At 34.3% G+C, this 14,822-nt stretch overlaps 2 protein-coding genes across 2 annotated transcripts in view; both read left to right on the top strand.

The window, feature by feature from the left end:
• Positions 1-189: 189 nt before the first annotated feature.
• Positions 190-5,686, top strand: LOC112054255 (dolichyl-diphosphooligosaccharide--protein glycosyltransferase 48 kDa subunit). The gene is made up of 7 exons (XM_024093957.2): positions 190-400; positions 520-758; positions 1,829-2,071; positions 2,793-2,936; positions 3,471-3,632; positions 4,544-4,774; positions 5,421-5,686. The coding sequence occupies exons 1-7, from the start codon at positions 271-273 to the stop codon at positions 5,577-5,579; spliced, it is 1,308 nt and encodes a 435-aa protein (XP_023949725.2). The 5' UTR covers positions 190-270; the 3' UTR covers positions 5,580-5,686.
• A 935-nt stretch (positions 5,687-6,621) lies between these two features.
• The window catches only part of LOC112054257 (leucine-rich repeat flightless-interacting protein 2), a 48,120-nt gene continuing 39,919 nt past the window's right edge, over positions 6,622-14,822 (top strand). The window contains exons 1-2 of the mRNA XM_052881775.1: positions 6,622-6,991; positions 9,266-9,363. Of these exons, the coding sequence (XP_052737735.1) occupies positions 9,286-9,363 (78 nt within the window). The 5' untranslated portion in view covers positions 6,622-6,991; positions 9,266-9,285. The remainder of the gene's footprint in view (positions 6,992-9,265; positions 9,364-14,822) is intronic.

Genomic DNA, 14,822 nt, shown 5'->3' with positions numbered 1-14,822 from the left:
GATATAGAATAAAATAAATAGAAATGAGCACAGATTACGAAAACCACAGTATTCAAACCTTGGAGGAATAAATTACGATTGAGTACCGATTTTATATAATTAATTTTTAACCGAGTCTGTGGTTTTTCTTCTTTTCTTTCTGGTTTATGACACTTTTTTTAACGAAGTCTGTGGCTTGTAAGTACACGTCACTCGTCAGACATTATTTGTGACGTGAAACGTCAAAAAATTGGGTGAGAAATTTTGTCGGCGTACGATTTAGAAAATAAAATGAAGATTCCAATAATTTTAGGCATTTTAGTATGCTTTTCAATTGCACATGCCGAAAAAGAAACGCTAGTGCTAGTTGATAATTTAAATATAAGGGAAACCCATTCTCAATTCTTCAAGTCTTTGCAAGGTAAAGTTTAATGGATGGCGTGTCTTTTAGGGTACCGGCATCTGTTTTCTACATTTTGTACCTAAATATTTTATGAATGTAACATTTTATTTTTGTTAATTTGTACTCGTTATTTCTAGAGCGTGGCTACAGTTTAACGTTTAAGTTAGCGGACGACGCTAATCTGGTCTTGTCAAAGTATGGAGAATACTTGTTTAAAAATTTGATAGTCTTTTCGCCGTCCATCGTCGAGTTCGGCGGACAGTTAGACACTGAAGCCATTACCAAGTTCATTGATGATGGAGGCAATGTTTTAATGGCTGGGAACTCGGCTGCTGGAGATGTGTATAGAGAGATAGCTTCAGAATGTGGCTTTGAGGTAACTAAATATAGCGATATAATGATGCCTTTTTAATAATAACAATTACCAAAGCATTTATGACAAATATGACCAATAATATGAAAAGTGAATATGACAAAGGTCCTGTAGGGGTTAGAACCCATGACTTCTTGCTTTGTTGCATTCTGTCAGTAAACTGTGAACATGTTGAGGCTTATAATTTGAAATGTTGGACTCTCATATATGTGTTTTGATTTAGCTTCTCACATACTCTGCATAAATCAGACTGCAGACATGGTGCATAATTGTTACTTAGTAATTAATGAATTGACATTATCTAAGTAAAGACAACCCACAATAGGTGCCTTGAATACTATTTATATAATAATAATAATTTTTTTATTTGCATTAAACATAATTTACAGACATTGGATATAAAATTATACATACACTAGTGGACTCTCGCGACTATGTCTGTGTGGAATTCAGTTTTTCACGAATCCCTCCGGAACCATGGATTTTTCTGACATGAAAATTAGCCAATGTGTTAATCCAGAGTAAAATGTTTTTTCATTCCAAATTTCAGCTAAATCTCTTCAGTAGCTGCAGGGCAAAAGAGGAACAAACATACTTACACACTTTCACTCAAACTTTGACCTTTATAATATTAGTGTGATTATGATCCAAATGTTTTGTGATATTATAGGTGTACAAAATGTTTAAGAATTTAGTGTCCTTTACAAAAAGAGTAATACAATATTGCCATATACTTACACTAATGGACATCCCACAGTGTCACCTACATAGTTTATGTTCCCCTGGGAATACAGGGCTAAAATATGGCTAATATATTATGCCTTGGTGGTGGTTTAGCTTTATATTATTAGAAGGATTGTTAATACGTTCAATTTAAAAAATACCTCGTTCCGCTCCAGGGGAAAGTACAGAAAAATCAGTGCTGCAGCGAACATGTTATCTATCAAAAAATCTTTCCTCTGTATTTATTTTAATATAAGAATATTATAGTTATTGAAATTCACATATTACTCAAAACTGATGAAAGGTATGGTTAGAGGAGAATTTACCAATGTTATTTTATTTAATTCTAGATGGATGAAGAGTCTGCGGCTGTGATAGACCATTTTAACTATGATTCACTAGATGATGGAGATCACACAAGAATTGTAGTGTCACCCAAGAACCTCATCAATGCTCCAACCATTGTCGGAACACAAAACACGCAGCCATTGCTATTTGAAGGCACTGGACTCATTCTTGACAAGGATAACAGCTTGGTTCTGCCAATATTGACAGCTGATAGCACTGCTTACAGCTATAATCCTAAGAGTCAGGTAGGATTAATATGGTTATTTATTGCACAATAGACAGCATGAGTGCTACCATGGCTATTTAAATGCAGTGGCATACAGTACTTTTTCTACAACCATGATAATAATATATAATTGACGTTGTGCATGGTCCTTCTCGATTTTGTCTCTTATAAGAAAACCTAAATTTATGTACCCAATGCCATGGAACTATTTAAAAAGGAAATTATTTATAGAATGTTACCAAACAACCAGTAGGAATGAATAGCTTTTAGCTTTGTGTTATAGTTTGAGTTTTTATTTTGAGTGCATTATGATATGGGAGTAGAGAAACAAATATATGATTGCCTCATCAGTTTTATTTTCTTCAGTTAGTTGTTAGTACTAACATGCATAATATAAATAATGTATACTATATACCAAACTTTGGGGCAGCTGTGAACATGCGGTGTATGGATTGCATTGTATAAAACATATCCATGCAGTTACAATATAGTTTATCATGTTGGATTACCTTTTTTAGATTTTAGAGCAAACTTGATTGAAACAAAACTACTGAAATGATAAAAAGCTTTAGATGTATTTTTTTGTCAGCTTAATAATGCTCTTAATATTACAAAAATTAACAGAATAATATACACCACTGTTATTACTGTTATACATACTGTTATATTATTCTGTTCATTTGTGTGTTTTGTTTTATAATTTCTTGATTTCATCACCAGGCATTAATTTTACATTTCAGGTTAAGGAATACCCCCATGCTGTGGGTCGCAAAACTGTCTTGATTGCTGCACTACAAGCTAGAAACAATGCCCGCATCATCTTCAGTGGATCTCTATTCTTCTTCTCTGATGAAGCTTTCAGTTCTCCTGTTGCTAAAGTCCATGTGAGTGTTTGCATTATTACCTTCACCTTCCTTCTAGTTATTGCTGAATTATAATTATTTTTATTGGTCTAGAGTCAAACACAGATTGAAGTACATCATAGTTTTTTAGCATAGGTGACATATTTATGGATATATTTTTAACAAGCGGACGCCCGCAACTTACAGTAGTAGGCTGTAAAAATAGAGTAACTTCTCACGTTTTCCCAAGATTTCCCTTCACTGCTCTGCTCCTATTGATCATATAGATGAAAAGTATACTATAACCTGCCCAGGAATATGAAAAATAATTGTACCAAGTTTTGTTAAAATCTGTCGAGTAATTTTTGTTTCTATAACGAACATACAGACTGACAGACAGACAGACAGAGAAAAATTTTACTGATTGCATTTTTGGCATCAGTATCAATCACTAATCACCCGCTGATAGTTATTGGAGTGGAAATATATTTCATGTACAGAATTGACCTCTCGACAGATTTATTATAAGTATAGATTTCTTATATGAAAATTCGAGATAACTTCATAATTTTGCAGGGTGACAAAGTGAAGGCGGCAGTGTCAGGTAACAAGGCCCTCGCAGTGGACCTCAGCGAGTGGGCGTTCGGCGAGCGCGGGCAGCTGCGCGTGCGCCACGTGTCGCACCACAGGGAGGGGGATAAGCTCACCACCAACACTTACACCATCACTGACTCAGTTGTAAGTTATATGAGAATTAATATATTTAGACTTTTTCTAATTAGGCAATCCAACAACATAACTGGATTGGTGTAATACTTGTACACTTTGGAGTCACCATGGACTGCCTAAGGTGGATATCTTGGTGTCTTTATGAAACTAGGTACCTAAATTGAAATTTATTTTATTCTTTACTAGATAGCCCTTGATTACAATCTCACCTGATGTGTAAGTGAATGTAAGTGATGGTGTAATCTAAGATGGAAGCGGGCTAACTTGGTAGGAATATAATGAAATTTCAGTAAAATTTCATTCATTAATTTCATAATGAAAATCCACACCCCTTACGGTTTCTACACAACAGTTTACCCAAACTCTTAATCAGTCCTTGCACGTACAGTGGTAACTAGCCACGGCGTAAGCGTCCCACCAGCCAGACCTGGACAAATTAATAAAACCTCTATGGGCCCAGCCGGGGATCATATAAATGGATAAATTATATTATTATTAATAAATAAAATTATATTATTTCAGATAGTAGTAAGTATTCAGTTGTAGATTAATTATTACTTGTTTGTTTAATACACAATTCTTAATCACATCATCTTTCGTCCATACCTTAATTTAATGCCTTCATTCATAAGGAACATTGAGAATTAGTAATTCTTTTGTTTCAATAGTTTAGAATTGGTGTGTCACTGTTTACTTCAAGAACCTTGCTTGGTTACCATTTAATATGGGTTTCTGTGTTTTTCGGATTTTTAATACCTGGTTGTGATATCTCAAGAATAGGACAATGACAAGAATAGGTTTCAATAATATTTATAACCATATTGCCTAATGTATGACAGTCATATTCCAATAACATGGAACAACTTCAAATTCTAATTTTAGTCCATGAAATTTTCAAACAAATAATGTTATAATTTCAGGTTTACAGAATTGAGATTGAAGAATTAAAGAATGGCAAGTGGCAGCCATTTGAAGCTAATGATGTGCAACTAGAGTTTGTGCGCATAGATCCATTCATCAGAACAACACTGAAGCGTAAACCCAACGGTGTGTACGAAGCAGTGTTCAAGGTGCCAGACGTATGGGGAGTGTACCAGTTCAAGGTGGACTACGACAGGATTGGATACACAAGATTGTATCATTCTACACAGGTGACCTAATATTTACAGTAACAAAATTAAGGCTTATCTTGAATTACTGCAAATAACTTGACATAAAATAATAATAATTTAGTTTAAAAAACACGATTTTAGCACGCTTTATAAATTGTACATCCGCCATATTGGATTTAAGTCATGTGATTATTTTTTTCTTATTCCTGACAGAAATTTTCAAACATTCAGACCCCCATCTTGGATTTGTAACAACGTTTCTTAGCTAGTCATGTGTTCTCAGAACTAATTTCATCCTAATCAAAGACTGAGAAGTGGGTCAAATTAAGGTTCCAAGATTTTCTTACATACATAGTTACAAGTGAAGCTAATAAAAGCGTGTGTGATTTTTGGTTTACTGTTAAATATAGATAGAAAGCCAATGTGGATCCAGCATGTGTTACTTTAGTTTGTAGGTAGGATAATCAAGGCAAGGATAAATTGGGTGGCATGTAACAAAGGTCTGGCCGATAAAATATAGCTAGTTACTTCCTGATAACTTAACTTTTTATTGATGAAAGAACTTTTCAAAATGGGTCAGTACCAGAGATTACCCCCTACAATATGAGAAACTCACAAACTTTAGCTCTGTAATATTAGTATAGATTTCTTTAGTAAGTAATAATAATATTTTTCTTTGATTCAGGTGTCTGTGCGTCCTCTACAACACACACAGTATGAGAGATTCATTCCAAGCGCCTACCCGTACTATGTGAGCGCTTTCTCCATGATGATTGGAGTGTTCCTTTTCTCTTTCGTCTTCTTATACTACAAGGAGGAAACACCCAAAACCAAGAGTGAATAGATGAAGTGCATTTGTTGTTTTTTGTAGTTTAAAATTTGTAATATGTGAATGATTGTGAACAATATTAAAATGTGTTTTATGATGAATAAATGTAATATAATTTACTATATTTGTGTTATTTCAATTGTACTTTTTTTGCTACTGCTTAATTTTTTGCCCTACATTTCTAACGCTTCTTATGTAGTAGTGGTACTCATCATCCACGCCGCTTACCATATAATGCAAAGTATACTGTAATTACCATACTTAGAAAGATGATTATTATATGATTCGTAAATAATTTCAAATGCAGTGAAATGTAATTAGAAGACAGGGTCGTGTTCCACCAGAGATGAGCTATACTATGATTTAAAAGCTAAGCAAGTTTCCATTGATGCTAAGTTATGGAGCGGAGTAAGATGTACCGCCGCCGTAATTAGAGCTATGCAACATCAGCAGCTAGTAGGAAAGCAACGACCCCGTGAGGGGAGTGGTTCTCGTGACGTATGGCCCATACATGATACATCCCATCCATTAAAAAAGTCAGTTTTAGTTTAATATTCAACATGTTTACACCAGTGTTCAGTGTTAACGATATGGGCCGGGGCCGATGAATATACAGTGAATGATGCACATCTCTGGTCAAAAGACAACTTAAATTAAAAAAAAATACTACCTACCTGAGTTAATTCAATAATTGCATTTTACACTATAATTTTGGGAATACCCTACGAATTTATTTCAATTTGCCGGGCACTTTCAATATTTCATTCTTAGTCAAAATAAAGTTTCGACTCTTAAGTAAACGTAGTCGAATAAAATAAAGGTGGCTTCACATTACTTTTTTCTCCCAGACCCAAGTACAGTATTCTGTGAGTGCCTAGATTTGTATAAAGAATAAAAATAAAAGCATATATTATCTTTTAGGGACATTACATTTATTTTGCCAATTAAAATGAATTTGTAGATTTTAGTAACTAATTAAAAATACAAAATAATCATGCTGTTCAAAACTTGTTTTTAATAACATCGAACGAAACCGTAAATTAACTGACATTCCATTCTTGAACGCAACGGTTATAAATGGCAGAAAAAATGGCATGCATGTCATAGTATGTCTTTTTAATTTTTAATAAAAATAGTCCGAATTTTACAATTTCTAATGTTTTAAACTTGATAATAATTCGTAAATATCAATTGTGGTGCCAACAGACTGAATTTATACTGTAAAAAGTGTGTTTAGATAGTATTATTAATGTGATTATTGTAGGCAGTGAATTGATGTCCCCGTAATTTTTAAAACGCGCTTTTTTTAATGTGCCCGGTTAAGTTCTAATCTGATACTGATAAAAAGTGATCTTATCTTAGTTGACGTGAGAAAAAGTATCGCTCGGAGCGTGGAAGCGATGTGTTTACATCTGTAAACTGTCCCCGTAAGTATGATGTCATTGAAAGACTGCCGTTAAAAATATGTTGGCTTTGTGCCCACCCATTTTCCTGCTAGTATGATAATTCTAATAATGTTTTGTGAAAACATCCATGCGGGAAGGAACAGCGAACCCTCTTGGTTATAGCTGACCTGTTCCAGATAAATATGTTAATGAGGTTGTCTCAATGCTCAAGGAGCATTAGAAAGCATTTGTTCTCAGTACTCAGTGCATACATTGATAGTGCAGTGTATTCTAAACAACAGTTAATATATCGGAAATTATTCCTGTGTAGATATGGTCAATTTACAAGGAAACTGTGAGTTAATTCATATTGAAACTAATTGTTGTTTCCCTGAACAAACTATTTGTAACACCTTTTTGTAACATATTAGCACTTAAATTAAATGTATGTATTTAACTTCTGGAAATGATTAAACTTAAACACTTTATTCGACTGTTTGGGGTAGATAACTAATTACATTTAATATATATCTTTACTTTAAAAATAATATTTAAATATGTGTTTGTTGTACTCCCTCTCCTACTCCTAAAAAAATAATTAATGATATGGGTAATACCATAGCGCTATTATTAGTATATAGTATTTGTTTTCATAGAGAACTAGAAAGTCAAAGATTTTATCTTGGAAATTAGATTAAATAATGAACCTACAATCATCTTCAATCATAACTCTAAAAAGATTAAAAAATATCTTATCAACACCAAGGAAGTGGCAGGACAAACTTGGCATTGTATGTTTAGTTCTAAGCACTGAATATAGAGAAGCAAAGTGTAGAGAAGCCATACTAAAGATGTTAACCTTGCATCCTTATAAATTGCAGATGGCATTGCACAGTTGTGTGTTTTAATCTAATGAGTCTACATACCAAATATGGGGATTACATTTAAAGCATGATTTGTACCGTTTCTTATAAGAATTTTAAAAATAGGTAAATATTTACTAACTTTATCATCAACAACCTATATATCTCACTGTTAAAGCATTTGTCTCCTATCAGAATGAGACGGGTTAGGCATTAGTCTACCATGCTGGCCCAATGCAGATACTTTGATTCAATTAAATTTTAAAATTTTTAGCTAGCAGTTGTTACAACTGGGTACAGTTTTCAATGCTAGTGCAATATGGTATGGAGTATTAAAGATTGATTGATGTAAACTGGGAATCAAGTATAATAGAATAACTAACTTGATTTTGACACTTAGGCTGTTCTCCCATGAGACTACCCACAAGCGACTTATGTTTGATATGCATATGCTACACATTGCTTGGCATGTCACTTCCATTAAATTTTTCTATCCTTTGCACACAACTTGATGCATTGTTCAGGTGAGGTTATCATGGTTTATTTAGCTCCAATACCCTATAATTGCCTTGTCAGACATGCCGTCTATACTAAAAACAGAGCATATTCAATATGGCTTTATTGTGGAAAGTATTAGTTTAGGGCAAGAAAAATAGATTGGCAAACTGAGCCTTCCTTTAGACTACCATAGATGTTCGGCTATTAAAATGTTAAGCTCCAGATCTATTATAGACTTTACTAAAATTGCATATGGTTTCATACTAATTTGTCAGGTTTCCTGTCAAATTGAAGTACATGTTTGCATACATTTTGTGTTGCTCTAGTGTATGCAAAGTAACATATAATATTAGCATACTCATATTTTATATACAAATTCAAAAAATATGTATTTTTTTTATTTGTATATGCTAATATTATATGTAAAGCAATTTTGTAGAAGTAACAGGGTATCTGCAATATATATTCTGTCAAGTATTACTATAAAATGCTTCAATATCTATACTACAGCCCTACTCAATGTGTACTGTTTACCAACAAACAAATTAAAAATAAGGGTATAAAACGTTAGTCATTTCACACCTAATAATACTTGTAAATTATGTTTAACTTGATCTTAAATTAATGAAAATTTTATAAACAAACAATAAAACACATTTTATAAACAAAAAATACATAATCTAAAATGTTTTGTACCATTATGTCTAATTTGTTTGTTGGTAAACAGTACACATCGAGTAGGGCTGTTGTCAGCTATGAAATATAAAGCTTATCTTCTTAAAAATTGTCTGTAGCAGTCGAGTTGGTGGTATTGCACGCTGGTGGCTCTGAGAGCATGTTGAGCTTTTGATCCCAGTCACAAATATCTAAGAGTCTAAGATCCATAAAGCTGATGATGATGGATGAAGATGTGGTTTGTATAACATTAATCACAAAGCTGTAATATTGTTGACAGCGAGCAAAGTGGCAGTGAAGATGGACCCGTCGCGGCGCCAGCGCACACAGACCAAGGCCTCGGCGGAGGAGCAGGCACTCGACCAGATTGCTAAAGAGGTATGTTACCTTAACTTTATTTTATATGTGATTTGTACTTTTCATTTTACAAATGTTCTATGTAGTGATCTTTGCAGAGAGATATTTGTGATGATTTTTTTAATGTTTTTTAAAACAAAAAAAGATGGTTTTTCTAAATTATTTCAGTAACATCTCACCTGAATATTGATAAGGTTGCTACTTTAATTCATGTTAGATTTGAGTTGCTCATTAAGGAAAAATATAATTAATAATTAATAACATATTTACAGTGATATACTGGTTAAACAAAACTTCACAATTATTCTTTTGTGTTACGCAACACATTGCAATAAACTATTGACTGTAACTGTTTAATTTTCTGGTACATGAGTCCATTTATCACAAGATAAGATTACAAATTGATAAATGTAATTGTTACAAATATTGTAAACTGTTATGTACATATTATGAGTTGTAACAATTAATTATCCAACACACCAAAATGAGTTTTGTTTTTCTGAACTTGAAAATTAGACTTACTACTTATTACTTTTGGTAGAGCTAAAGCTCAATGAATAAGAAATTTATGTTCTGCGATATCCAACAAAATATTCTCAACATGAGGTTTAAAAAGGTTTCTTTTGTAGAGCTTTCTCTTTCTGTTTTTAGTCCAGAAGTTTGACCGAACGAAATTCGGAACAACCGCGTTTTAGGTAGGTAGGTTATTGTAAAAAAAAATCAAGTTTGGCCAAACAATTTTAAAGAATATTTGCCATATATTTAACATTTGACCAATTTCTCGTTCCCCTTCAATTACTCTGAAAGGTCCATGTTAGGGGTGAGTGCAACACTAGTGCAGCGGGCGGAGATAGAACCACGACCTCTCGGTCTTGAGCTTGTCCTATTTACCATAGATCCCACGTATAAGTCATCATCATCATCATCATCAACCTACATTGGGCTCACTGCTGAGCTAGAGTATCCTCTCAGAACGAGAGGGGATAGGCCAAATAATCCACCACACCGGCCCAATGCGTATTGGCAGACTTCACACACATAGAGAATTTTATTAAGAAAATTCTCAGGTATGATAGGTTTCTTCACCTTGTTTTTCCTTCACCGTTTGAGACATTTGATATTTAATTTCTTAGAATGCACATAACTGCATGCCCCGGATCCATATCCACTGGGATATCACGGCTCTATCTAATAAGTCAACACAGCCTTAAATAAATCTGATTACATATTATGTTAGAAGGAATATTTCAATAGTTATTCACACGAACAATACATCGGAGATAGTTGGCTCACCTGTATTGTGGTCGGTGTCGGGCCACTATGTAATGGACTTGTAAAGAGCGCGTCATCCCGCTGCAGCGCACTGTGCGAATGTGAATGTTGTAGACAAAATTATTTGATATATTTTCTCGTAGGCGTAATTATGTCTTGGAGTGAGATTTGCATCAGTAAAAAGCCCGTGAAGTAAAGTAAAGCCCGAAAAAAGGAAGCTATTTGCAAAAAACACCGTAATATCACTAGGGGTGTACGAATAGGATTGTTATGCAAGATCAACCTGCAACCTTTCTGTGTTTACCACATTTAGCGTTGCTCATAATGTTCTTTGGTCTAGAGATTTTTGTTTTTGTTTCAAAGTAATGAATTTATCAGATTTTATTAAGGTGTCGAATTTTTTTTATAACTTCGTACCAAAAAAATACACAGGTTGGAAAAGTCAAAAACCTCAACACTTATTTACCATGCGAACTCAACACTTATTAGGTTTTGTAGGTAAACACATCACGTGGTTAGTAGAATATTGAAGAAATATTTTTTTTAATTTTAAAATGAAAAACTTAAATAAATAATAATAAATGAAAAATTTACCTTTGAAGATTTGTGATTTTATTGGTATTAATATTATGCGCAAGTGATCCTTAGAAAGTTATTGTTTTCTACTTCTATTTACCAAAGCTTCATCACACTTTTACTCAGTTTTGTTCTATGCGATAGTTATAATATTTAGTTTATATGAACGTGAAGGTGACACTGTTACCTCACTGTGCAATGCACTTATGAGCCGCTGAGAAGTATTGTGGATAAAAATAAACTTCCGCGTGCTAACACCTTAGACGTCCCACTTCACGTATCGGCATCATTGTAATAGTATGTAGGAATTACAGTAGACTAGCAGACGCCTGCAACTTCGCATGTAACCCTTCCTTAGCGGATTATTCCATCTCTACATTGTTTTGTTAATGAAAATTTTCGGTACCTAGCACATTGCTTTTTTTCGACATTTCCAACAATTATCGTAATGTTTCAACCAATTTTCACAGAGCCTTAACAAATTGTACCCTTCCTCGTGAATCGCTCTATCTATTAGTGGAAATCGCATGAAAAATCCGCTCTGTACTTTTCAAGTTTATCGCGAGCAAACAGACAGACATGGCGGAGGACTTTGTTTACAATATGTACATTTAGACGACACTAATAGTTAAAAATTGATTTATTTTGCAATCATTCGCGAAAAGCCGACGAACAACATCTCCTGAGGATGCTCCGGTTTCGGTTTCGGGGTGAAACTTACGTAGAGAGTATTTTGTCGGACCTGGGTGACGTTGTCGCATGGGTTCATCGGCTTTTCGCGGATAGCAAAATATAAATTTTTTATCTATTCATGATGAACTTCCGCAAAGTAACGCCTACTTCTATCCGACACTAATAGTGTTCTAGCATAGCAGGTTATAATCGGTGCACTAGTGTATGCTCCCAAAAACAGGTGCATTCTCTTTCACTCACATAGCTTGATAGCTTCAATGCAAGACAAATTGACCCCACCCTTGCTTTTCATCAGGCATGATTGTAGTACCTAAAGCCTGACAGATTCATCAATTCTATAGAAAATCATTTGGAGTAGGGGATTAGAATCATTACCCAATTGTAAGTCTAATAAAAAAGCAACGTCTTGTCATTATTTTTGTGAACTTCATTGAACATTTTCGCATTGAATACCTCGGAGCTTTTCAAGTATTGGCACCCCTATATCTTGGAGTAATACAGTATCGGCATCCCTATCGTATGCGCTCTTGATCTATTTATGCATACCTATGCATGTTTCCCGGCGAACGGCTCCGAAAAAGACGACCGAAGGCCGAAATAGCCGTCCCAGGCTGAAGGGCCCGACAGTTACTCGCAATAAGGGCACCCACAAACTACAGACATTTTACAATCCAAAGATATTTAGCACGTGTTTATAATCGTCCTAGAAATAAAAATTAATTTTTAAAACTTTACCCTACATATCAATTAAGCTTTTTAAAATAGGCCCGGAGTATGATTTACAATGTAATTACAATGACTGTAGCAACTTTATTGACTGCATTTAGGCAGGTTTAGGCACCAAACGGGGTGAATTTATTAGACTTACGAAAATTCTTAAATTTTCATGATATTATTCAAATTAAATGTCTATTTACAATAAAACTAACTGCCAAAAACGGTTATGTTTTCTGTCTTCTCTATTTTACTATTTTGTCTCTACACCTATCTCTAGTGTCCCTAACTATTTAATTGCTTCATCATAAAGTCCGTAGTGGCCCTAACACCTTTAGCTACTATTTTGCCTCAGCGTGTATAGGTCGTGATGGCATTCCTGTGATAGTTTGCAGTCCGCTTTAAAATTTACGACTTGTTTGGATTCCATATCTTTTTATTTTCCATGATTGTCCAAATTAATGTTGAGTTTTATTGTTGTTTTGGTGATTCACAGTCAATTGTTGACTGACTGCTGTAACTGATTGCCATTGATGTCAGGGATACTATTGTAACAATCGAGGGCTTGAAACTATGTTGACTTGACTAAATTTTTAGTATGGCATGTTGTTGCTACTTTGATTATTGATAGGTACATTGAAAATCGGTAAGCTCGGTAGCTCAACGGTAAGAGCGGTCGGACTCATCACCGAGGGGTGGTGCTTCGATCCCCGCCCTGTTGGTCTATTGTCGTACCCACTCTTAGCACAGTCTTTCCCGAATAGTTGAAGGGGAATGGGAATATTGGTCATGTTATAAAAAATATGGCACATATTCTTAAAAAAAAATTACATATTTACATACTGAATTTTAAGCGATGTAAAAATTTGTGTCTCTTCTCCTTTTATAGTGCGATATAGTAGAATCCCTTAGAGATCTCTCTGCCCTACCTTTTTCTACTTATAGCTCTTTGGCTTTACTCTGGCAGACCTTCTGTGCACGCCCAAACCATAATGCAAAACTGCTGCGATCGTTTATGGAGTTTGCACTAAATATACAATAAGAAACAGAACAAATAGTCTACAGCAATTAGAAAAAGCTGTGATTTGAAAATTAGTTAACCATAAAAGGAAATGCTAGTGATATTCTGAATACAATTTGCTTAACAACTTGTATATTTCCGACGGCCAAAGCTGACTCAATTGGCAACAGATTGCAATACAAAATTCTGCATAGTAATAAAAAAGTGCTTTAAATTCTGTCCATAGCAAACGGAGCGTGGTCCAAAAAAAGTAATTACCACATCTCCGTTTTTGTAACACGTTTTAAATATAAACGCGAAACAGCGTTTCTTGCAAACAAGTGACCTATAGGTGCACACTGTATAGTCATTTCCTTGTCTATGGCAACGAGTATCCGCCTTGTTTTTTTCACTTGTCTAAATTGTTTATGCTATAAAAAGTCCGTAAAGATTCGCGCATGCAAATGATGTCATTAAATTTTGTTCAAAGTTTATAGTCCGGGATCTGTAGAACATTTTTTACAACTGACTACTATCAAGTTAATTTTTCGTGAGTAGCTTCATCTCGATGAGACGAACAACTTTTTTATTTACTTACAAGACTTTCCCTAAATAATCGAGATGAATCTACTCACGAAAAATTAACTTGATAGTAATCAGTTTTAAAAAATGGTCTGCGGATCCCAGACTATTAGGTCTCTATGAAAAAAATACTAATTATTATTCATTCTCAAAAAAATATTCTATGTTGCTTCCTTAATTCTTTGATTTCATTTGGCTTCCTTATTTGACTTCTGTTTGTATTATACGCATAGACTTCTGATATGAATTAAAATAATGTTAATTGTGAATTGTGAAGCGGTCAGGCACCTGACTTCTATCGATCCCGTGTTCCAGATTCAGCCAGGAGTCAACGTCCCGACTCAAAGCGATCAATACGGGATTTACAGGACGAACTACTTACTATAAATTACAATACATTTAATTTCTCAGTTTATGCTGCTACTATTTTTTATACCGGACGCCCGCGAGTTCGTCGGCGTGGAATTCAGTTTTTCACAAATCCCGCGGGAACCATGGATTTTTCCGGGATGAAAAGTAGCCTATGTGTTAATCCAGAGTAAAATTTATTTCCATTCCAAATTTCAGCCAAATCGCTTCAGTAGCAGCTGCGTAAAGCGAACAACTCATTTTGCCTTTATAATATTAGTGTGATAGTATTTTG

Source organism: Bicyclus anynana, chromosome 5 (genome assembly GCF_947172395.1).
Source record: "Bicyclus anynana chromosome 5, ilBicAnyn1.1, whole genome shotgun sequence".
Lineage (NCBI taxonomy): Eukaryota > Metazoa > Arthropoda > Insecta > Lepidoptera > Nymphalidae > Bicyclus > Bicyclus anynana.
The sequence above is the reverse complement of the archived record's forward strand: the minus strand, read 5'-3'. Positions and strand labels throughout refer to the sequence as shown.

Bases quoted from the DNA above. Each gene is read 5' to 3' on its own strand.
- LOC112054255 (XM_024093957.2), top strand. From the start codon at position 271: ATGAAGATTCCAATAATTTTAGGCATTTTAGTATGCTTTTCAATTGCA. The intron at 759-1,828 runs GTAACTAAATAT...ATTTAATTCTAG, and splicing joins CTTCAGAATGTGGCTTTGAG to ATGGATGAAGAGTCTGCGGC. The intron at 2,072-2,792 runs GTAGGATTAATA...TTTACATTTCAG, and splicing joins GCTATAATCCTAAGAGTCAG to GTTAAGGAATACCCCCATGC.